Source organism: Cuculus canorus, chromosome 23 (assembly GCF_017976375.1).
Source record: "Cuculus canorus isolate bCucCan1 chromosome 23, bCucCan1.pri, whole genome shotgun sequence".
Lineage (NCBI taxonomy): Eukaryota > Metazoa > Chordata > Aves > Cuculiformes > Cuculidae > Cuculus > Cuculus canorus.
The window spans coordinates 6719159-6744060 of NC_071423.1; the positions used below are offsets into that span (position 1 = coordinate 6719159).

Here is a 24902-nt window from a genome sequence, read left to right on the forward strand (position 1 = left end):
TCACTCTTCCCCAGCCCCAGCTCCAGTCCACCTGCTCCCACCGCCGGCAGAAGAGGATTGCTGGCAGCCCCCTCTTCTCCCTTTCCCTCCCTATCGTTGCAGCAAGCGGAATGGTTCTACTGTGTATTTGTCTGAGTTACAGAGTTATGGTTGTTATTAAGTTCGGATATTTTTATAGACTTCTGCACTTACGATATACAGACGTGCATACGCACACAACCCCTTTGCTTTAATTTAGTTCTCTCTTTCCCCACATCCCATCAAGTGACTGCTAATAAATGACCGAATAAATGCATTCAGATAGTGCTGTAATGGAGAAAAATTCAGTGTTTAATGAAGAGATTGTTTGTACCCTGAGACTGTAAAGATGAATGATGGTGGCTACAGTTTGAAAACTCCTTTTTGTTTAAAATATTGCTCCTCCATAAGAAAAAAAACAGAAAGCACAAAGAGGAAAAAATCCACCCCATCCTGTACGGTTTTTACTAGGAAGGAGCTGCACGCGCACACAACAGAACTGTCGTAGCCAAAATTGCTTCATATATCATAGACCAACACCAGGCAGATAATGGCAAACAAGTCCTGATCAGGGAGTGATTATTGCTCCGTGCTCCAAGCACTGATGTGCAGAGAACTGACTACAGCTTGATTTTCTCTAACTGAACTGACATTTTGAGGCTGAAATTAAGAATGGGATCACACTGGCTGGTAAGACGAGGTGCCAACCTGGAGGAAAATTCATAAAGAAGTCAGTCTTTCCTTCCTTGCGCTTACGTTTTCTGCTTAAAATGGAATTGACTTTTTCCACGTTGTAGCAATATGTGCGTGAGCTTCAAGGGAAAAAGAAAACCCAGGCTCTTGTTTTTCTGACCTGTTACTGGCAGATATCAAATTATCTCAGAATCATCTTGCACCTGATGGAAATCGGTGGTCAGATGAGTTATCAGATTTCAGACTGGCAGAAATAGGAAGGAGAGTGGAAGGAATTATGATGAGATCATTTAGTTTCGTATCAGTCTGCTCTCCCCTGGCTTATCTGACGTGATGCTCAAGCACCCATCATCCTGTGCAGCTGCAGTTCGTGTGTGTTTATTTTGTCAATGTGGGAGAAGAATTGCTTGCCTCGAACAAAAGGCAGGCTGCTATGGATGATTTGGGAGCAGAGGACCATGCCCCGGCATTTACACGCGAGGCAGAAGGCTCGTTAGTGCTATGCCTACCGGTCAGGAACGTGTAAGGAGCATTCATCCTTCTGGCCAGCCTTGCTCAGCTGCTTAGGTTCTTTAGAGAGGATATAAACCTCAGCAGATACCAATGGACATCTGCTCGATGCCATCTGCTCTGTTAGACCCCTCTGGTCATTAGCTCCGTTTCCCTGGGCACCTCTGCATGTTCTTTGCTTTGTTTTGCTCTGACTGTACGGCCAATGCTTATGAACACATTCGTGCTTTTCAGCCTCACAAAAGACACCATGATCAAAGGCTCTGGTAGGGGAGGCCGGCACAGGGGATGTGCGAAGGCAGGTCTTGTTCCGCACCACTATGATGTGATCAACAATTGGCCCATTTGGCCAGACTCAAAACTCTCCCCTTCTCCCAGCATTCTGCCTAGTTTGGCAATATAAGTTTCAGAACAGGGACACTTCTTCTGTGGTACAGCACCCAGTTGGACGGGACCTACAGAGATAAACAATAATCAAAGGTGACAACTAAATTCTATCCCCTAAGAGCAGAGCTGTGGGCAAACCTCTCCTCCTGTCCTCCTCACCTGGAGCCCAACACAGTGGGTCAATCTATGCAGCGTCAGGCTAGATTTTGCAGTTAAATATGAAGTTTTGACTGCAGATTAATATCTTAATGCTAGCTCTTCTGTGGGTTTTGGCATGACATAGTCTCATAAAGGAGAGTGAGTGGGGTCAGCCCAAGGTGTGATTAAGCTAGGTAATTCCTACGTGCCTATTATTAACATTTCACTACTGGAGAACATGTTCCCAGCTGAGAAAGGCATCCAGTGGTTAAAGGAGTGTTGTGGGTTCACAGCTTGACAGCCACAAGCACATTAGAAATACCAGGAGGTCTCCAGAGCAGGGGCAGTCAGTGAAGAGGGAAGGTCAGATTTCATCCTTGTCTAGACGGTCGCACACTGAGTGGTATGTCATGTACATCAGACTGCTTCTTGTGGGGAAAACTAAGCCTGACTGCATCTTCCTTTGGTGTAAATGTAAATGCAGAGTCATTTCCTAGAAGCCAATGAGAAGGAGCAAACAGCGTTAGACCCAGTGTATTCAATGCCAATGGCTTTGTGATGGGGAGCTGGGCTGCAGCGTGGCTGCGTGCTCTGATCCAGGGCTTCTGAGAGGGCTGGATGGGAGGCAGCGTCTCTATGTGATGGTGACGGTGAGGTCAAACCGAGCAGCTCTCCCATCTGGCAGAGGGGAAGGTGGCTGTGAGCAGCAGGACAGGCTAAGCTGTGGGCTGTGGAAGGAGCGAAGCTGTCTGAATCCACCCCTTCCTCTGCCCATCCTAATACCAACAGCGCTTCAGCCCTCGGTGTTAGTCTGCTAACCAATACTCCAAGGGAACGAATCAAGTTGACCAGGATGTTTCAAAGGTTCTGGGGTCTTATTTCATGTCACTGCACATAGAGGTTACCCAGAATGGGTGCTGAGAGAGGAGTTCAAAGCAGCAAGCAAATAATACAACAAGAAAAGCCATGCGTAGATAAATCCCCTGCCACTGAGACAACAACAAGTCAAACTTTCACTTTTCATGACTAAGACAGCACATTAAAATTAATTGAATGAGCCCTAGCTTTCATGAAAAGGATGCTCTATGACTGTTCACCTGAATCCTTGCTTCCCTCAAAGATGCTTTTGTGTCATTAAGCCAAACTTGACTTTTCCTTGCAAAGCACAATGAGACACACAAAAGCCAGGATCTGCCACAGTTTGTTATTGAGTTTGTAATATGCAATTGTGGGAATGATTATAATATCACCAACTGGATTTCATCTGTTCCCGCATATTCAAACACGCAAGCTGAAATGAACGGTGACAGGAAAATGTTCTTGTTTGCACACAAATACTTTAATAACTAGCAATTTCAGAAAGAGGAAAGTAGGAGGAATAGAAGTTGAAGGACAAAGAAGTCACATATTAAATTCTGCAGTGACGTTAACTCTTTAAAACATCATTAAGGCTTTCAATTTGCCCTAAAGAGTGGTAAGAGCCACCAAAAGGGTTCATTCTTCCCCTCAATCTCTCATCCAGTGACCACTACTTCACACACATCTTAAGGAAGGCAGGAAACAATATTATTTTCGTTAATGTGTGTGATGCCATAAGTTCTTTTTTTAATTATGATGATCAAAATATTGCTTAAAATTAAAGGCAGCTGCATTTGTTTCTGACGGATATCCTAATTGCAATTGTAAATTGGGAAACGTAATGTTTCCTGGTGCTGCTGTGAGTAATGGTTCTGAAACCATTATAGATAGGTAGATATAAATAAACCAAGAGATCTGCAAAAATAGAGGAAAAGCAAGCTAAAAGGGTAATTAGTGGAGTGAATAGGAATAGAAGAATCCAGCGCTCAAAAATATCTAGAAATTCAGTGGAGTTCTGTGTCTATATTCGTAAAAATAAAAAGGAAAGTTGGTCTCCCGAAAGAGAGGAAAAAAATCCAAACAGAAAAATTAATTTAGACTCTTGGATTTACCATGAAGTTTCTTTGCTGTCTTTTACAGCCTCCAGAAAAATAAATCCCTTCCCATGAGACACTCAAAAGCAAATGCTACGGAGTCCTGTTGCTTTTGGTTTGTCTTCCCCTTGGGCTTGACTCGGAGCGATGCTTACACGTTACGCTGCCTGCTCTGCTCCTTCCTGGGGAGCAGAAAGTGAGCGGTTTTGGGGCTCTGCCACTGCTGGGGGTGAAAAGAAAGCTCTCTGAGACAGAGGTAGAGTGGATTTCTGCCCAGGAAGCATTTTTGTTCCCTACAGCTGCTGGAAGTATTCAGGAAAGCCCTGAAACACCCAGCAAGGTGCACCTGAGCAATTTTTTGTGTACCTCAATGCCCTCCCAGATCATAATGAATCCAGAGAGAATGGCAGGAAGGTGCCAGGGGAGGGTTAGGTTGGACATTAGGAGAAGGTTCTTCCCCCAGAGGGTGGTGGAGCACTGGAACAGCTCCCAGGGAAGCAGTCACGGCTTCAAGGCCAGAAACATTTGGCCAATATCGTCAAACCCACAGTGTGAATGCTGAGGTGTTCTGTGCAGGGACAGGAACTGGACTCGATGATCCTTGTGAGTCCCTTCCAACTCAGGACATTCTATGATTGATTCTATGAGTTCGGGCCGGTGGCAAATCCAGAGGAGTGCAATATACATCAGTTTAAGCTGTGCAGAAAACAAACAGAACAACAGAAACCCTTGTAAAATGTGTGGCGGGTATTTTCCCTATCCAACACCCATCTATCTAGACTGCAAGGAAAAGAAAAATCAAGGTTTTTCTGGTACTGATGTCCCATTGACAGGAAAACGGCCAGCTTAAGAGTGACATTTATCAGTAGGCTCTGGGTTATAACAAGCAATCACACTCCAGCTGGTTTATCATCAATAAGCTGCGATGGGATATTAGTAACAATTTTGTAGGATTTAGAAGGTGAACAGTGAAAAAAAAAAAAAAAAGAAAAAGGAGCAGTTGCAAATTGGAGACCTCAGTCCGGATTTCCCGGGCTGCTAAACTCGCTTGTTTGACAGCAACAGGTGGTGTTGCTGTGTAACTCCATCACAAGAGCCATACTGGAAACTGCGGAATGAACTGATGATTCATTGAGCAGATAAACTAATGGAAATGGGAAAGCAGTCAACAGCTGTACAAGCCCCTGGAACAGCCCCAGATGGGAAAAAGCTGTCACCGGACCAGCTGACCGCGGGGCTGGGATGGTTCCTAGCACAGGCAGAACGAGCAGGACGCAGCCATCAAATGCTGTTTTGAAGACGCTTGCTAGAGATAAAATTAGAGGCATAGGAAACTGGAAGAATCCGTGGAGCTCTGATGCTCTGGGACAGACCAAACTTGGCTTTCACTGTTATGCCCACAAGGTTTGCAAGCACAAGTAGAGCTGAAATCATCTAACATCTGCTGAAGGAGTACATGTTCTTGCATGTGTAAGAAGACACTTTGACCTCAATTGGAGCAAAACCAAGCACCAGAATTTGACTTGGCAGGCAAAATTCCAAGAAAAGCCAGTCCATCCCATAAAGTTGATTACCAAGAAACACTTCCCCTCTGCTGGGGGCAGACGGAGAAGCCTAGAGACTTCTCAGGGTTCATTAGAGAAACGGGATCATTATTTTCCTTCTTCAGCTCATAGAATCACCTCCTAAAAGGATCTTTTGGCAGCCAGAAATGAACATAACAAGGACACTGACCGATTGAAGAGCCTTTGTGGGTTCTATAAACAGTATTGATTTTCACATTCACAAAGAAATGAATTAAATGCCAATTGTAGATGAACTGAGCCGTTGTCTCTTGTACACAGTGTGTCTCACTGCCTGCGTGAATAGAAGTAGGTCTGCAAAACCCCGGGTGTCCTCAAGGGGAAAAAAGAGTCAGGGAGGGAGGGAGGGAGTACAGCTGTGGGATTAAAAATGTTGTTTCTGGTTTAGTCCTCTGCTATTGTCAGCAAGTGCCTTAGGGAAGGCCATTTCTCTGCTGATCAAGATGCTGTGTAAGACCATAGGGAAATAGATTTAAACCCCACAATCACCTCAGTGTTGATGTACGTAGCTACAGACTAACCTCAGACCTCCTACCTAGAGGGACCAGAAGAGAGAGGAAATGGTGGATACCATGTGAATAATGTGAAACTGGACTCCTCCTCTGCTCCACGGGACTTTTCACTTGCACAAATCCAACTGCATATTTATTCTCATGCTTGACAAATGACAACATGGACACGTAGGCATCGAGCATCACTATCATCTCTGTGCCAGTCACGATGACCTTTTCGTTCCAGAGCTTCAGAACTACCATTTGGGGCAGTTGTCCACCTCAAGGAGATGGAAGGATGCAGAGGTCACTGGGAATGGGCAGGACAGCAGTGCTGGGTCCCCTCCTGTGCTGGCCATGTTTGACAAGGGCAGACCCAAGAGCCGTGACAAACGACACGACCCCATGTCATAAAGCTCTATCTCGAACTTAGATCTTCATCACCACCATCACGATGAAGAGCTCAGGCACTGAAGCTGGGGCTAGTTTAATCTTCTGCAGGCCTGTAATGACTCTGAACCCTTTGTCTAACATCACTCAGAATGACTGCTTAATTACAGTAATTAGGGAACATGGTACAAACCTGCGCAGTGTGAAGGAGGCACTGCACTGGGGAAATGGATTCTCTGTCAGTCGGGTCCATTAGGAGGTCAGCCTGCCTGTCGCTTCCATCTCCTGTGGCAGCTCGTGCTTGAGTCTGGGAGCTCAGGAGACCTGCCTGGAACACGCTGGGCTGAACCCCGTGTCCAAGGCAGGGGATGTGCAGCCTCTCGTCCTTTTTCCTTCCCGTTTAGTGGGATGATCTTTAAGGTCCTTTCCAACCCTAACTATTCTATGATTCTTAGGGCTGCTTTTACCCTCTCAGTGAAAGGCCACTCCTGGCTGCTCTTCAGAAGAAGACAAGGAGCTTGTTAGTCAGAGAGGTGTCCCTGGGACACAGTGCTTTTTGGTTAGAGAGGAGATTGTGACAGCGAAGACTCCTCTCTTACCTTCACCCCCCAAAAGAGTGGAAATGCTCATCATAGCGTTACCACTGAGTCACAGGGAGCCAGAGTTGGACTCTACAGATGGCTTAGACCTCCGCTCCAAGAAAAGGCATATTGAGACCTGACATGGAAGACATTCCACTAGAATACCATTGCTCTTACCCAAAATGCATAAGTTAGGATGGTCTCTCCAGTTTATGGCATGTTAAGGGAGTGATTAGACACTGCCCTCAAAGTAGGCGGGATGTCTTTCTGGAGAAGCATCTCACTCCTGACTATATCCAGCCACCTAACCAGGTTACCTTAGGTCAGGTGGTGTAAATCCTCTCTGTTCCATGCTACGATCCAGTGGGAGGTGTACCTGCCTATGTCAGGGGGGTGGAACTGGATAGGCTTTAAGACCCCCTCCGACCCAAACCATTCTTTGATTCTATGAGTTGCTTCCACAGGCTTACAGCAGCTCTGTACCAGACTTGAAGCCAGACCTCCTGAGCGCTAGTACAAACCTTTCCCCACACCACCAAACATGTTCTTTTCAGCCCTGATCCACCCTGGCACGTAGCCCGCCTGCAAGTATTCCCGTGGCTGCTCTCACTCTGCTGGTCACACCTGATCTTCCCTGAACTGGAACAAAATGTATTTCACACCAGGTCTGCACAAGGGGTTTTGGCCTTTCCAGTTCTCCTGTGGTTCAAAAAAAGCCTTCTCTGCCTGGTGTGATACTCCTGTACGAGGACACACCACTGTATTCACACTTCGCTAAACGATGATGAGCGTGGCCAAGGGGTGCAGATTAGAACCTGCCCCCAGCCAGGACAGAAATAATCCTGGCCCCACACCACCGCACCGAGGAAGAACTCTGGCTCTGAGTTAATGAACCACAAATTCCAGCTTAATGAGTTTTATACTGAGGAGAATAATTAATGTAATTAGTACTGATATGAAAATGATGGTACTCGAGCCAAGCCTGGATTAGAAGGGGGAGGGGAGGACCTGGGGGTGGGAGGAAGCTTGGAGAAAGCTCATTCTGTCTATGGTGCTGTTCACCCAGAGGAACAGGGCTGGATGCATTCTTGGCAGGCTTTAAAACCTCACCTCCCAGCCGCCATAAAGGGAAAGAAAATAGAGCATGACAGTACAGCAGAAAAGAGATCAGCCATCCCTGTTTGCAGCAGACGTGGAATCTTTAATGCAGCTCTTCCCTGAGCTGTCCTTTAATTTGCAGCTCCCCTACCCCGCTCCATACGCGTGGTACATCATCTCCCCGGTGCCTGGTTTTTACTTCTACATGAAAAGCCCTTTAGAAAGGTGACTGGCTCCAAGGATAGAACAGCTCTTAAGCTATATAAGTATTCAGATATGTTTTACGTATTTAGAGCTGCCCAAGGGGCAGTAACGCCGATAGTTTATTTTTATAGCTATAGATTGATACACAAATTTCTCTATCCAAATAAATTTCTCTATGCACATAAAGTGACCCAGCAGGAGGCACTCTGCTCTGAGTGAGGCACTGAGCGTACTACACTCAAAAGAGCCCTCAAAACTCGCCTTAAGCACTGACCTGCTTGCACATCTGATAGCAGTGGGGAAAGAAAAAGATGCAGGAAGGAGTGTGTTTCACAGCACCTCTGTTTGAGTGGGCATCTCTTCCACTTTACCTGTGCAAAGTGTCTCTGATATTGGCCCAGGCATTTGTAACGCCTTTACAATTCCAATGAGCAAAGCTTTAGCTGGGCATTGGTGGGAGCCGCCGGGTAAACAGCACTCGCTTTATAATCTGCCACGCGGAAGGTGAATCCAGATTCTTTTCCCCTGTTCTGAAAGTAAATGCAGTCCCGGGGGGAGATGCCAGGTTCCAGAAATACAGGATCAACTTGTCTGGTTTTGTGCAAAGTGAGGAGAGCCTTCCAGCATTCTGCTTTGCCCATCCGGCTCTGGCGCTTGGATCTGCCGCTCTCCTGGGTCACGTCATCCCTGAGGATAAGTTGTGCCTCTCCTTGAACCATCCTGAGAAACCGCCAAGAGAAACTCGAGTTCCCAGCGGTCTGTGCCGTTGTGTATCTCATGCAATCCAATAAAAGCTTACCTGATAAGGACCAGCTCGGGCTCCCGCTAACGCAGGCTGTATTCAACCTATTAACTGTAAGACAGAGCACTTTACCCTCCCTTGCTGACCCCCCACCCAGCCCTCTGCCATTTGCTAGCCCAGATCTGTGGCTAAATTGTTCCAAAAGGTCTTTATCCAGAGGCAGAGGCTCTATCCTTGTGCAGTGGAGTTTGTTATTATAAAATATCCTGGGGATTTTTCATTCTCAGAGTTAGCGGCTTGTGCTAAAAATTCTCTAATGGTGTATTGATCAGATCTGCCTGATAAGGCACCTCCTAAGTAAGCGCAAGCATCATGTTCAGCTGGACTGGACTTACGCCTTGTTTTGCCATGAGTGCATGCGTGTGCACGTGTCCACACCAATGTGTCTGTCTGTCTGTCCCGTACGCAGCTCCTCTGCCCGCTGCGGGGTGGTGGCAGCTCCCCAGGGCAGGCAGGCACCTGGGCAGTGCTGGTTCCGCCAGGCAAACCCTGCCCGCAGGAGCAGGCTTGGCAAACGGGGACTCCTCTGTGTGAGCAGTGTCTGGAGGGGGAAAGGAAGGAATCTGCCCTGCAACTCCTGGTCCTGCTGTGGGGCTGTGGAGGGACCTGGCCAAGCTGGGGCTGTGCCACCAGCATCGTGGTCTCCTGTCCCTGGAATACCCCCCAAACAGGAGCTCTTTCTGCTCCTCACCCCCCATCCTTTTTTTCCTCTCTCCCTTTTAACCAGCAGACCCCCTTTAAAGACGAAGTTTTATCCTGTGCTTGTTTCTCGTGTGAATTCAGCTATTGCTAATCCCAGATTAACCAGGGAGCGCTTCCCACCAGCTGGTACAGAGCCCCGTCCTGCCCCTGACCAAGGTGTGTTTGATCTCCATATGCTGCTGGTGAAGAAACATCCGAGACACCAGCGTTTGCCTGCTCCCTGCATTGTGCTTTGGGCTCCACATCCCTCTCTGACTGCTCCCATTGCAGCGTTCCAGAATGCAGCAGGTGCCGTCAAGGTGTCCCTCGCAGCAAAAGCAGCTGCAATGCATTTGTTGCCTTAAAATAGTCTATGTATAACCGTGTATGGAACCAGGGAATGAGGGCACTTGCACGAGAAGTGGGCTAGAGGAGAGGGACCCCCAGGATGGCTTCACCTATACCTTCCCAAAGCAGCTGCTAGCCCAGAGGTCTGCCTCTTTGTGGCTTAGATTCTTTTCCACCCACTCTCACGGAGAAGCAGCAAAAAAGCTTCCCCAAAAGGTGAAATGAAAGATCTGAAAGAGGCATCTCTCATAGAGCACTTGGGCATCGTAATTACATGTGTACTGCTCGGAGGGCAGAGCTCCAGTAGTTCCGGGCACCAGGCATTGCCTTGCAGGTCACCTTGAAGTCCCATGTCCCCAGCAGTGCTGCAAACAGTGAAAGATGCAGCATGAAAGGAGGATAATCCAGTCCCGAGGACAGGCAGTTCTCAGCCAGTAACTCCTGGGGCCCAGTGCAAAGGCAGGAGTGCATACGCACCTATGTACATTTTAGGGTATGAGTGGCAAGGGATGATGGACGTAGTGAACAACTCAGAGAGAAGTCACCACCGGGAGAAAGGAAGAGATCAAGCACCTCACACAAGTTTGACAGCCATGAGAGAAGTTGTTATAACTCTTCGGTTCGCTTTTATTTAAGTTCTGTGATCAGGCTTTTCCATCTGCAAGAGCTCTCGTGTCACTGCCACCAACATATGGAACAGAAATGATGACATTTCACCCCAGTAATGATGAGCGAAAGCAGACAGGGAGGTTGGGAGACAGGAAGAATGGTTTCATGTGTCACACCAGCAAGACACAGAAATCAGATGCCAGTTCCTCCCATATGCTGCCACCCCACTGGATGCACAAACACACTTCACCAGCTCCCTCTTCAGCTTGTTCAGCAATCTACCCCCAACAACGCTGCTGGATGACTCTGTTCCCAGAGAAGGGAGCGTTTAATACCATTTTGCTCCATGGCAGGTGGGGAACACCTCTCATCAGCATCGCTGCAGCAGAGCTTCTGCACCTGCGAGGTCACCACAGGCATGGGCAACTTTATCATGGAGCAAAGCCAGTGTTGAGCCCATGGCAACAGGTTCAGCACAGTTTGGAAATAGATATTAGGTAACAATTGTGCAGTTGTACAGAAAGGGAGGGAGGATAAGAGCCCTGAATCAGAACTACTGCTAAACGCAGTTTTGTTAAACTAAAACAACGGCCTTGAACCTCATTATCTCTTCAGGGTTATTCTTCAGAGGTTTTCCCTCTTTTTCTAAGGTACAAAGGGATTTGGTGATGTGTGGAGACTCTCTTTGGCCATTTTTTCGAGACCAACCCAGTTCATAAGGAGATGAGAGAATTTTAAGAGGCAAAGAGAACCAAGACATTCCTAAGCTTAATATATGTGCTGACATAAGTCAAACTACTGCTTTGAGTTTAGGCTGTTCTTGCTTTTTCGCTTCCTAAGGAGGAATAAAATCCTCTTGCTTTGCTGAAAAGCAGAGTCTTTTGTGGGCAGCTCAAATTCAAAGCCGCACAAGGCAACCAGAGTTTTTCTGCAGCGCTGCAGCGTTCCCCTTCCTCATTAAAGCGTTGCCCCTCCAGCCACAAATGGCAGAAAACCCACCTGCAACATGTTCTCTGCCTCCTCTGGCAAACAATCACTTTGTCTAGCTTGTTTCTTTAAATATCTGAAGATCTGACTGTATTCCATTTCTGATTTAAATTCTTTGATCTGTCTGAAACTGCATCAGGTGAAGGCTCCAATCAAGTCTACTTTAATTGCCAGGCAGCATCCTGCTCTTACAGGCATGCAAACGGGCAAGTGTGTAATGAGCTTTTACTTGCTTTTTCTCCATGGTCAGTGCTGCGGGGTTGCTTCCAGGATGTCAGAGACCCCTGGGATTTCCCACACCATCACCTTTCCAAACAGAGTGACCTAAGGCAGATTTCGCAGACTCCAAAGCATGGTTCCCTTGCTGGGGTGAATGTGTTGGCTGTGGCTTCAGTTCAGAGCACACCCAATTTCCAGCTCTGTGGTAACCAGAAAGTACCCCAAGGTATACTGAGAAGAAAACAAGAGAGAGAAATACATTATCTGAATCAAGACACGTAACACTAGAGTCCGTTGGTGTAAGGAAATGACTGGCTGAATTCTCTGGCCACTGGCAGAGGAAATGTAATCCAAATGACTCCAAAAAGGGTTCCATAGGTCAAGACCGAAAGGATGGTATTGGAAAAGTTGTGTTTAACGCTCTAAGGCTGTATAGTCCCCTGATCCTCCAGGAATGAGAGAGCTCCGTGCACTAGCACACGTGAAAGCTGCTATGCCTGTTCAAGGTATTGGCCATTTCTGCTTGGCCAAGCGATGCATGAGTGCTTCTTCATCCGCACCTCACCCCGCCAAGCAGAGCCAGGGATCCTAGCTATACAACAACCTGTCAGCAGGAAACCACCTCCCCGCATGGTACAGCTGCCACAGAGATGAAACCTTGTCTTCGTGACCAGCTACCATGCTGTCCTCACAAAGGAAAGTGGCAACGTGCATCGGGGAAGCAGGGGAAGAGGAGTGGAAAGAGTTGGTTCTCCAAGGGCGTGTTGTATGCTGTGCAAGGGCCCAGTGGGATCCATGGATCCATGCATGTGGTGTCATCCTCACACAGTGCTATATTGCCTAACTGAAGTATAAACTTCTCTCTTATATACAGATCTATTTATCAGCCTACCACGAGGTAGTGTGAACACAGATGTGCTTCTCTGCAGAAGGAGAGGGAAAAGCAGAGTGAGTCTTGGGGCTACTGTAGGTGATGGGAACACAGAAAGTGCATAGAGCAACGATAGCTGTCTAGATTCAGATATACAAAAATAAAACGATGCCTCAGTCCGTGGGACACGGCAGGAGCCGGGCTGGTAGCATCCAACACCGTAGTCAGACCTCCTCTACGGGGAGGCTTTTGTCTTGGTGACAGTTTCACTTCTTATTTGTACAAGCAGCACTGAAGTGGTTTTTTTTGGTGTCTGGGCAGCAGGATAATGGTGTGGCCCCCATCTCTCCCTCCCTCATGCACTTTGCTCAAACATCCTCATGGTTTCCAGAGAGATATTAAGTGTGCAGTGCCTGTAGAATGCCAAGTGCCCAGCCCAAGACAAAGGAAAGTAAATGCCCATTTGCCATAGGCATAGCCCCTTGTTCAGAACTGTCCCAGCCGTCATCTCTTCTATGCCATACCTGGGTGAAACAGATGAAAATTATCCCTGGAACCAAGCTCTTATACAGGATGTTCATTCCTTTTTTTTCCTCCTCTTCCTCTTCTTTGCTTTTATATACATTTTAAGTGTATAGCTATATTTATTTTTCCTCTAATACAAGTGAACACAAACGTGATGTGGAGATAAATCCCCTTCTCTAAAACACGTTGTGGTTACAGGAATGCACACGCTCAGATTTACACACCCACACACATTCCAATATAAAAAAAAAATCTGTCGTCCCAAAACTAAGATGCTTTTAAAAAAGTTAAAAGGCCAGATTCCTCCATTGGCTTTTATCCTTTGTTAAGGGCAAGAAGATTACCTGAAATCTTAATTTATTCTTTATATTCCGCCTGAGTTCATTTTAAAATTCCAATCAACAGATGCAAGGAAGAGAGGGGGAAAAGCTAGTGGGGGGTCACGTTAGGCTCTGAAAAGGAAAATTAGAGAGAATGTTTCCTTTCTAATTCTTTTCCCCTTTGGATTTTTGGGTTTGGTTTTGTTTTCTTTTTTTTGGTTATTTAAAGGATGCTTACTAAAAATGCATTGGATTCAAAATACATCCCCACACTACAAGAAGAGTCAATCCAAGAGATCAGGAGCAGGAAGGGAAAAGGACAGAAACAAACCCCCAAAACCAAGCCCCTTCTTCTATTATTGGGTTGGTTTTGAGCATCTTTCTTTATAAGCATCTTATCGTTCTATTCAGAAACCTTGGCTGTTTAGTTCTTCACAACGGGGATTTCCTATCCCTACTGCCAAGGGGAAAACAAATTTCTCCAGAAGAGGGAGGGGGGAAATTGCTACAGCCTCCGATTTGAGCACTGGCTGAGCTGTAGAACTTCACACAGGCTGGACAAGGGCTGTGAAGAATCCGTACCGGCTACTCCGGTGCAAACAGCGTAGAGATTGACACAAGGGAACCTACGGACATTTAATCAGGTTGGGCACATCCCATCCAACACAGGGCAGCTGTCACCCACAGACACATGCACACACATAGCCAGCTGGATACAGGAGGGCCGGGATGAGAAAAGAAAGGTGCAAATACTGAATGAGACGTGGGCGAAGGCAGAGTGTTCCCTTGAGCATTAACAAGCCAGGCAGATAATGAACCTAATGATGTCAGTTACAATCGCACCCAAATTGAAAAATCAATAAATAAAATAAGCGATGGCAAAGGGGAGGGGGTCTGAAAGGCCTTGGTTGTTGAGCGACAGGGTCAGGAGAAGTGAAAAACATGAGCTTCTTCATTTTGCCGTGTTGACACTTTAAACATACTGTTCCTTAGGACAGATGTAAGGAGCCCGGGAACCGGGAGGTGGGCAGCAGAAGGAGATGTCAAAATGGTGAGGATAAAGATCTTGTGGGAGGTCTGACAAGGGGGTATAGACATGAGGGGTCTTCTCCAGATATCGATCTTCATGTGAGTAACAGCGGGTCAGGTAATCACTCGCATTCGATATCTCTGAGTGACACTTTCCAAAGTTCTGTAAGTAGAGACAAAAGTCAACGGGTGAAAACTCTGGGAGCGTTGGCCATAAAACATACACCTCTCCAGCTCCTCACTGAGACACGCGTATAACAAGTAGGATGGAAAATTAAATAGTTCTGCTTCCTGCTTCAGAAAAATACAAACTCAGGTGATAAATCCTCATATTTCAAATCTTTGTCTCACTTCCCAAAATATCCATTTTGCTGATGAATATGTATAGATTTTGCACGGTTTGCCCCTTGTCTGCACGTACTCTGCTTCTCTGGATAAAATAAACAGTCGGCCAAGCAAGGACAGATTATTTTCAGTCTTTCTAACTCATCCACACCTGAGGTTTGAAAAATCGGCACTTGTATGCACAATTAAGCTACCACAGGCTCATACTCTTTTATTCAAAGGGCACATGTGTCCTATCAGGGACTTTGTAGGCAAAATAAGTTCTTGTGGCTAATGATTACCCAGTGGATAAGAGTGCGTGTGCTAAGCTTCACCGGTGTGAGCAGCTCCACCCAAAGCCTTGGGGCTGGTTTTGTAAGTCAAATCAACTAGAGAGGATAAAAAACACTCCTAAGACAGAGAGGGCTCTGGGATCCCACTGTCTTCCCTCTGATGGAACGCATTCTTATGGATGCTTTGCAAAATCTCATTCTTCCTCTTGAAGTGCCAAATGAAAACCTCTCCGAGTCCAAGGTTTCTTTGATTTCCTTTGAGATAATTTTGCAAAGGTGTGGCAAGCAATGCTGCAGAAACAATGCTTGCTCCAGCGCAAAAAAATGTTTTATCCCAGAAACCTCCATGCAAAGAGCAGCAACAGGAAGAGAGAGAGACTTCCCTGGCCCTCCTGGTGTGCCTGCAGGGAATGCCTGTAAACTCAGGGGTGTGCAGAGCTTTCCCACAGCCCAGGAATCCGGCTCCCCAGAGGGTGGCAGCAGATGGGAAGGATTCCTCCCTCCTCACAAACTCTTTCCTGGGCTTTGAAGCCCTGCAAGACGACCCAAGCAGGAGGGACATTGAGTCAGGGCAATCATTTGATCTTTAAAATCAACCCACATTGTTGAGTTAATCTCTTCTTGAAGAGAGAGCACATGCACCGACAATCAACTTTTATGCTTGTGGTTTGAGCTAGGGCTGGTTGAAGCAAGTAGCTCGCCCTTGAGTCCTGCCTTGTTCTCTTTCAAAACACCCGAAACAGTGAGTTTAGTCGAAAGGACAAGGACTCGACCCTCAGGAGAAAATGCCTGAAGGAACAGAACAATGTACTCTGCTTGTCTGCTGCCAGTTCCTGGATAAATATTTCACCAGGGTGTTTAAAAAAATCATATAGAAAACAAAGTGTCGACAATAATTTATTGATGGTTCGGACTGCTTGGAAGAGGCAACAAGCGAGTTGGAGGGCTGTGTGGTCTGAAGGCAATTTCAGGAACAGCCTCGCTGAGAGCCGTGAAGGCCACTAGAGGATGGAAAGTTTGTCTGAGCACCAGGAAAACAGCAGCAATGCTAAGGACAATCTGATTTTTATTGCTCTTTTCCTTGCCAAAATTGTATACTCCGCTGCTTTAAGGTTTTAAAAGGCAGTGACCTTGATCTGGCCATACAGCAAAGAATAATAGGCTACAGGCGCCTTCTATTGCAGTTAGAATTGCTGTGTTGGTATCTGAAATCCAGATGGGCCATTCCCAGTTACCTCATGAGGTTTTTGTCCACTTCTGGCTTTTAATTGCAAGGTGGAGGTGTGCTGTGCAGCCGTATAGCTGTTCAACTGGAGGAACCCAAACCAGGGGACACGAATAAGCTTCACTATCTCTACCTTAACCCCTACGATCTTTTCCTAGCTGCTTCAGACAGCCCTGACGTATGGCTCTACCATTTCCAGGTGGGAAGTTTAGGTGTCCACAGAATCCCAGGCTCAGACTTGCACTGTATCACATGCAACCCTGTGGCTGGAAAACTGGGCAGGCGGTGGCAATGGGACGAGAGTAAATGGTCTCAAGTTGCACCAGGGGAGGTTCAGATTAGCTCTAAGGAAAAAATTCTCCCCGGAAAGGGTCCACAGGCACCGGCAGAGGCTGCCCAGGGAGATGGTTGAGTCCTCATCGCTGGAGGGATTTAAAAGACAAGTAGATGAGGCACTCAGGGGATGGTTTAGTAGTGGACAGGTACGGTTAGACTCAATGATCTCAAAGGTCTTTTCCAACCAAACAAGTCTATGATTCTATGGTTCAACACAAGCCTGGAGACAGCGGTATTCACACAAATTCTATAGCCTAAGCAGGGATCCATACCATGAGGGAAGCAGGGAACAAAGAACAGCTGATTGCTATTGTTCTGATTGGACCAGCTGATAAAAGGGGATAAAGAAGGGCTACCAGGAAGGGAGAGGTTAGCCAGCACTGGCCGTGTGGTTTGCTCTCAAGAGATCTCAATCACAACCAAACTGCTTTTCATGCCTGCGAGGGGGAAACAGTATGAGCTGTGCTGTTTAATAGAGGTAAGTCATTAACTGACAGCTCAACTTTCTGGATAGAGCTAACCTGAAAGGGAGGTTGTCTCAATGATTGCAATTTAGTAAGCTATAGCAGGCAAGAGGGTCTCTTAGCAAGGCTAGCAGTCTATTAGCAATTAAATGAGAAGGTAGGGTTATAGGCTTTTTGAGCATGCAAGGGAAAAGCACAGGGCTTCATACTAATACATGCACTCAAAGGGTCTAATCGAGAGAAAGGTCTAATAGGAAAGAGATTCTCAGTTAACGTATGTAGGCTTCTTGTGTAAATGGAGCTGGTTGTTAGTGTCTAACACTGAAAGAAGCAGAAGGGGTCATAAGATATCATTTTACGGGCTGCCTATTGACAATATAGCGGGTCAGCCAAGCCTATTTCTTTCTGTTTATCTACCAGTTAGTGTGGGCGCGAAACAAGCATCTGTGAAGTAGGGCTAGAGAAGATAGGAGCAATTTTGTCAGCACTTCTATTTGGCCAGAGGAGCATGAACAAGCTCTGCTGTTGTTTCTGGGCAGGGTTCTTTGCTCATTGCTCACAGGTGGGAGCGGGGCCAGAGCAGGGCAGCTGGTGAACGCAAGCATCGGGCTCAAAGGAAGAGACTTCCCTGTCTCCTTTCAGCTTTCTTTGGTGTATGGAGCCAGGAGTCACCTTGCTCATGCTTTGTTCCCTGATCTCATTTCTAAGTAGCGAAAGAGAAGAGGAAAAAACCCACGTCCTTATGTTTTTTAATGTATTTAGCAGCGGTGCCCTTTGACTTCCTTCCCCAGTCCCACTGTGACTTTTCCCAAATCTAATTTATCCTTAACAAAGTTTGAAATTAAATTAGGGATAATGAACTAATTAAATCGAACCGACACACAATTCTGCCACTCTTCCCCTCCTGACTTCTCCCACTTGCCTTTCTTTCCAGTGTGACTCCATACAATTCTTCATTATCTGGGTTACATCCTCCCCTCTCAGTTTTATTTTCAAGAGCTTGATTAAAGGGGATGTCAGCAATCTCTCCATTTCAGACAGCCTGGCAGATTACCTTTAAACAGTCTTTATTTGATTGAATTAGAGAGCTTTCGTTTCTGCCATGACTTCATCTCAGCCCTTCTCCATCCTCTATACTTTTCTTCAGCTTTTCTCCTGTTTGCGATCACCTCTTTGGTAAAACTCCATGTGCTGCAGACACCTTTCCTTCTGATCTGACGGTATCCTGTACTTCTAATCATCACTAAATATTGAGTTATTATTGGTCTAAAAGTGACAAACTCCTCCTCAGGGGCCTGAGGATTCCTCTGCTATATTTAATCCAGGAAATCTGAAGATTGTTAAATGTGAGAGCTGGAGAGATGCTGCTGCAGAGGACTGTAGCTTCTGCTGCTGCTCGAAAGCCCAAGAGCTGGTTAGCAACCTTTCATGTCATTTAAACTTGTCTTCAGTCTTGCAGCATGGCTCAAAGAGAAGCAGGCTGGCTCTCTCTGCTTGGCCAAGCTCAAGGCAAACACAGTGCACATTAATGCACTGACTGGATGTGTTAGCTTGTTCCCTGGCTGGGAAAAAAAAATCCCTGCTGTTCAAAACTATTCAAACTTTGTGCTGCTGCTGCTGCCCTGAGCCTCTCTGAGACAGCTTTGATTGTTAGGATGCAGCATAGGGTGATGGTTAGAAAGATGTAGCATTGTTGAGCGACTGTGGATCAGTCAGTGGAGAGGATGGAGGTGTTGGAAGGTAGAAAATATAATGGGAACTGAATATAAGGATATTTCATCATGGTATTGGGAGCCTCACGTCCTCTTCTTTCTATTTCTAAACGCTGTTCAGCATTTTTGAACTGTGTCTTCAAAGTGTATGTCTGTAGCTTTAGCTATGTCCCAGCGTGCTCCTGCTCTCTGACACCTTATCTATGAGGGAACTTCTGGAATAATCACTGTCCTAAGTAAATAACTGTCCTGAGCAGGGTACAAACATATCAGGGATGGGTGGGAACCAGTGGCCGGGAGGTCTGGAGTGCTCCTCTTTGTGAGGACAATACTGAGCACAAGTGGGACAGGGGCTCAGCCCTCGGTTCAGAAAAGAAAGGTTGAGCGTGAGGAAGGCTGAAATTCCCAAAACGTAGGGTAAGAACCTGTGATGATGGGTGTATCCACAGACACATGCCAAGAGTTGCTTATGCAGAAAACTTGCTCATAAAGTTACATTCCTTCTTGCAGCATGCATTTAACCCTTTCTTTCTATAGGTACATACCTGTTCTGTGTCCCTATAGCATCTTAGACCACCATTAACCTTAAACACTTCCCTTCATGCTGTTTGCCTCCTGAGTCCTTCTTTCTATCCTTTCGGAGTCAGGGCAGGGCTGTTACCCTTATTTACTAACGGGAAACGAATAAGGAGCCACCTTAGTTCTTAATTATCCTGAATATTAGAAATGGGGCTCTTGACTTGGGGGCGTTCAGTCAACCATGGTGTTGGTAGGAAGAGAACGTGGCTGTTGGGACCTGAGTCAAGGCTGCTTGGTGGTTCTCCAGTATCAGCAGCTCAGTCCGCACCAGATCTGCAACTGTTGGTGGTTTAATAGTTTTATAGGGATATTCAGGAAGCAGAGCTGGGAATCTGAACCCTGGTCATGAATTTGCTGGTATCTTGGTGCAAGTCTCATGGGCTTGAGCTATTCTTGCTGTAATATGGGCAAGAAATTCCCAAACAAAACTGTGACCAGGAGTGGTGGTGGGGGGGACATGTATAATTAAGCAAAAACACAAAAAAACCCAAACCCCTCAGTCCCCCTGGTCTGCAATGTGTCTTACCCAGGAGATTTTGTGGCGGTGAGATTACACCTTCAAAGCACCATATGACTGGCTTTATTTTTACTTCAGAGAAACTGGGAGGATTTCCAAATTTGGATTTGGAGGATTACTGTCCTTTTGCTGACAATAAAATCCTCCACCCCAGGGAGGACAAAGCAAGACCTCCCAGGATGGATTAGGGGGAGCGCCTGCCCTGTGTGGAGCAGTGGAAGGGTCCTCCAGAGCAGCCCAAGAATCTGTTAGGAGCTAGAGGTGAAGGTGTAAGGGAAGGTGGCTGCTTTCAAGCACATCCATTTCTGGGATGGTGTTTTCATCCTCTCTCTGTGTGCAAGAGGCTCACGGTGCTGCTGCCGCCTCTTGGAGCCAGGCAGGTGCCTGGGAGCTGGTCAGCATCCCTCTCCAGTGACCATCGGACCCCACAACCAAATGGAGACAAGAAAAACCAAACCAATTCAAAACTTACTGTCCACTCTCGCTCGTTACATCTACGAAGACCTTGATCCTCATTCTGGGAGCAGGAGTGGGTGAGACCGCAAGAGAGAGAGGTTACCAGTCTGGTCCGGGCCAGGTCTGCTGCAGACACTTACCTATGAAGGCTTTTGCTACAGCAAGGGAGCTACAGGGCTGCTTTCAACACGGGAAAACCAGGGTCCACAGGGAGAAAGGCAAAGAGAACTAACCCGCTGCGCATCTTCCACCCTGAGGTTTCTGCTCCACCTTAACCCACCTGCTAGTAGGGATGTTCCTAGTCTGCAAGGAGCCACTGCATCAACAGGACTGTCCCGCGGGACTCGTAAAAGCACCATTTTTCCCCTGCTTGTCCTCCTGCACAGAGCTATCCCCCTCATTCCCAAGGATCCAATTCCCTTTCTCTCTATCTTCTTCTCCTAAACACCCGTCCTCATCCCCAAATTACCGGTGCTCTATGTGCCTGCTCTGATCCACCCTGGGTGACCTGGGAGGGATTCAGGGCTGCAAAGAACCTCATCTTTTCTTTTGCTTTTTTTTTTCCTCATCTCCCCACTTTTCTCTGTATTTCTTCACTGGGTAACCCTGTGGGGCTCCCTAAAACCCACAACTCCTTCCTCTGATTTAAAACGCAGCAAAATACATGGGAAGGAGGGAGGCAGAAACCTCGGGAACACACAGGAGAGAGGGAGAGCTGTAGCCAAGAAGGGACTACCAGTGGGATTTTCTTGGCCAACACGTGGCTTTGCGCAGCAGATCTCCACGGGGTGGGAAAGGAGAGCTGCCTCCCTTTCAGGTAAGGACCTCATGGCTTTAAGACCTGAGAAAATGGTATGGTTACAGGGTAAGGGAATGGAAGAACTGAAGGCACCACTGCAAACACCATTCTGTTTCAAATGGTCACTGGTAGTTGGAGATGGTCCAGAACAAGCGCTTGCAGGTATAAACGCAAGCTGAGTTCTGATCAGTCTCTGCCACAGGACCTGAGCTTGAAGGTTCTTGGTGATACTTAAGCAAAGTGGTAAGAAAAACATGAGAAAAGGGAAAGAGGTTTGGTCTCAATCTTTGAGAAGGAAGCAACAAAGAAAATGATCTTTCTCCCTCCCTCTGAAACATCCCAACACTCTGTCTGCACCAACCTCACACAACACAACTCTTTATTTTCGGATATGCAGCCCCTCTCTGTCTGTCTCATTCACTGACTCTCCCGAATGCAGGAATCCTTCTGTGTTCCCATATTTTCTCACATACTCTCCCACCTTGTTCTTTCACACATGCACATATGCTCCATCTTATCTATAGTTCCTTCATGCACACAAGATCTTTTCTCTTTTCCTTTCCGTCAGTCCCCTTCCCTTTCCCTCTCCTTCTTGTACTGACTGGCTTGGAAAGGCCCTCTCCACATCTCCATGAGGTTTTTTACCTTCAGCTTCTGTACATCCTAATATTGCTGCTTTGCTTCACGCTTCTGAGCCTTACAAAGATTCCCCAAACCAAATCCCGCACCAGGAGCTGTGCCCTTCAAACCCACCTCGTTTCTCCCTGTGTCTCCAGCCAGACCCCTGGTCTGAAACAAAGCCATTAACCCTTTTCCCCCTCCCACATGCCTCACCTCGCTGTAGAAAGCAAAGGAAAAGGCTGCAAAGACCATGCAGAGAGGGCAAGACAAGGCATTCACCAAAAATAAGGGTAGCGGAGAGAGCAGCAGTCATCACGGGGAGCATGCAGGAGGCGGAGGGAGTGGGGAGGAGGACAGACTGGATGCACGGGAGCCACTTCCATGGGAAGGGGAGGAGATGCAGGGAGGGAGCTCTGACTTCAGAGGGGTGCAGTGAGGAAAGTAGAGTGCGATCGTGTACCTTGAGGCCAGAATCTGAGGGGAAAGGGCCTAGAGTGACATGCGCTAGCGTAAGTTGGGCTGGATGGTTGCATACTCGACTAGGTCTCCGCCAGCATGGATGGAGGTCCGAGGACTGGGTGACGAGGCCAGAGCGGACGTGTCCAGCTCTGCATAGTGGACATCACAGTCCTTGTTGCCAGAATTCTGGAGAGAAGAGATCAGCAAGGCGGTGGGGACACAGGAGGGAGGGGTTGGGGTTGAAGTGGGGAGGCGAGGGAGTGAAAACACGGGGACCGTGCAGAAGGTGGGGAGCGAGTGAATGAGAGAGGAGAAGGAGTGTGTGAAGGATGGAGGGAGAAAGAAGAAAAGGGTGAGAGGGAGAGGAAGAAAAAACAGTTAAAAAGAGGGAGGTAGGGAGGTAATGAACAATCAGTCAGGTAAAATCCCAAATCAAAACAAAGGTCCCAATAGCACTGCTCCCCAAATCCACCACGGAGCTGAGCGACTTGGCCCAGGCTGGCAGCACTCCCAGCATCTGCCCCTCTTGCTGTAGTTGCTCCCAACAACACCTCACTGCTCTGACCTTCCTGTCAGCCCCTCTGGGATAAGCCTTTTCCTTAGCTGGGGGTAATTCAGTGAATTCAAACCTTATCAGATGCCTGAGCTGTCAGTTTTGACCTGGGAATTTGGGGTTCATTGCAGCACAATGAACCACACTGGAGGGTTGAGAACACGAGTGAAAATAATGGGCAAGGCTTGAAATTTTGGATGATGGGAAGGAGATACCAGAGGGAGTGGCTCCAAAGCCATAGCTCCAAGGGCAGATTTGCAGCAGACACATAACTATTGAGACAAACTGCCCAGAGAAGTGGTGGAGTCTCCATCCCTGGAGGGGTTTGAAAAACAAGTAGATGAGGCAATTCAGGACATGATGTACTAGACATGATGGGGTTGGGCCGATGGTTGGACTGGATGAGCCTAGAGGTCTTTTCCAACCTTAATGACTGCATGGTTGTATGACAGGGAAATGACGCTGCTTAGCCAATACCCTTGTTTTAACCTAGCACGGAGGCTGCAGCATTCTTTCATCCTACATTTTAACATGAGGCTTGCCTGCACAGTATGCTGCTGAGATTAACCGTGCAGCATGATTTTGTCATTGTAATAATGTCTAATAGATGCTAAAAGCATCCTTCTCTGGCACAAAAATATTTACGGGTATTCCCTTACTAAGCGGGCTTATCAGCAAGAACTGCATGAATAGAATATTATCCAATTTGTCTGATCGTTCCTACCCAGACGTCTTTCATCCTTTGCAAATAATAATGGTCAGAGAAACCTGGAAGGCAGGGTGGGATAAAAACCTCGCAGCTCCGCAGGGAAAACGAGTCACCAGGAGGAGCCCTGGCGTCGGGAGCCAAGGTCCAAAGGGGTACCCTGGCTCCTGGCCCTGTGGAGGTTCTTGAATACTTGCTTTTGGGCCTGGTTTCTGCACTGGCATTAGCCAAGCATCTGCTAAGCCTCTCTGAGAGGAGAGAGTTGTCTCTTCCAAGTGAAATAGCTTTCCAATTTCTCTATCCAAAATGGCTGCATCACAAGACAATTATGCAAAAGGTGTTTAATTTGAAAATGTTTCTCTTCTCTTTGTTTGGAAGCATCCTCAGCCGCACACCAGCTGTGGCGGAGCCATTTGAAGAAGTTTATAGCCCTGTAATGGACTGGTTTAGTGCCTGTTGCTGGAAGGGGTTATTCAGTGAGCGATTATCTTCGACAGCCGTGCTGTTCTGTGCCAGGGTCTGGCTCCCTGCCGGCATCCCAGCCACAGGCGTGGCGGGAAAGGGAACGCAGCTGCAGTGGCATTTCCAGTGCTCGGTTCTGCTGTGGTGCTCCCTGAAGCTGGAGGACCAGGAGGTTTGAGATTCCCCCTGTATCCTGCCGTTGGGGAGGTGACCAGATAGCACTGGCAAGGTATTGGAATGGAAGGTGTGTATCCTATCCCTGCTTTGCGTCTGGACCCAGACTGAACGCCTATGGATATCTGAAAGGACCAGTAATGCCAACTGCAGTCTCAAACCTAAACCTCTGCCCTGCAGAACTCCTTCCCCCTGAAAATCCTATCTCAGTACCTCCTTTAGTCCCAGAGAAAGGACCTCATTCCTATCCTTTCTCCTTTGCCTCACTCCAAAATAGTGTTCCCTATGCACTGGGGGTGTGTTTTCGCAGAGAGTTCCCTTGCTTTCTGCCACTCTTGGGCCTGTTCCTGCTCCCTGCTGCTTGTTTGGAGCAGAATTTATTGCAATATCAATAATGTGACTTGTATACAAGGTCTAGCACTGCCACATGCAAGCGCTCTGTAAATCATCAGCATTGGCACCCTGGTAATTGCCCTGTAAACTGAAAGGAATTATTTTGCTGTCCGCAGCAATGAAACTTTCCCTTCTACCTGTGCAAATGGGTGCTGCTGACACATACACTAATCACACTTTGGCTCCTACACGTGCTTGTACCTCCCGCTCTCTCTCTCATGCTCCCTCTCACACACAAACACACGGCATCTACTTGACCCACAGGCGCTGCCATGGGCACACAGAGCTCACTGCTGCTTTTACCCAACTGATAAGGGGTAGGATGAATGAAAATAGCCTCGAGTTGTGCCAGGGGAATGGGTATTAGGAAAAAATTGCTTTGTTGAAAGAGTG

At 47.2% G+C, this 24902-nt stretch overlaps 1 protein-coding gene across 4 annotated transcripts in view; it reads right to left on the minus strand.

The window, feature by feature from the left end:
- Positions 1-10496: 10496 nt before the first annotated feature.
- NECTIN1 (nectin cell adhesion molecule 1) overlaps positions 10497-24902 on the minus strand; it is a 112536-nt gene continuing 98130 nt past the window's right edge. Inside the window, exons 9-11 of one of the 4 annotated variants that reach the window (XM_054086878.1) lie at positions 22298-22407; positions 20359-20403; positions 14409-14599 (exon numbers count right to left, since the gene is read on the minus strand). In XM_054086878.1, the coding sequence (XP_053942853.1) occupies positions 14551-14599; positions 20359-20403; positions 22298-22407 (204 nt within the window). In that variant the 3' untranslated portion in view covers positions 14409-14550. Of the gene's footprint in view, positions 14600-20358; positions 20404-22222; positions 22408-24902 lie in introns of all 4 variants that reach the window. The other 3 variants (XR_008453395.1, XM_054086880.1, XM_054086877.1) reach the window with 3 other exon arrangements.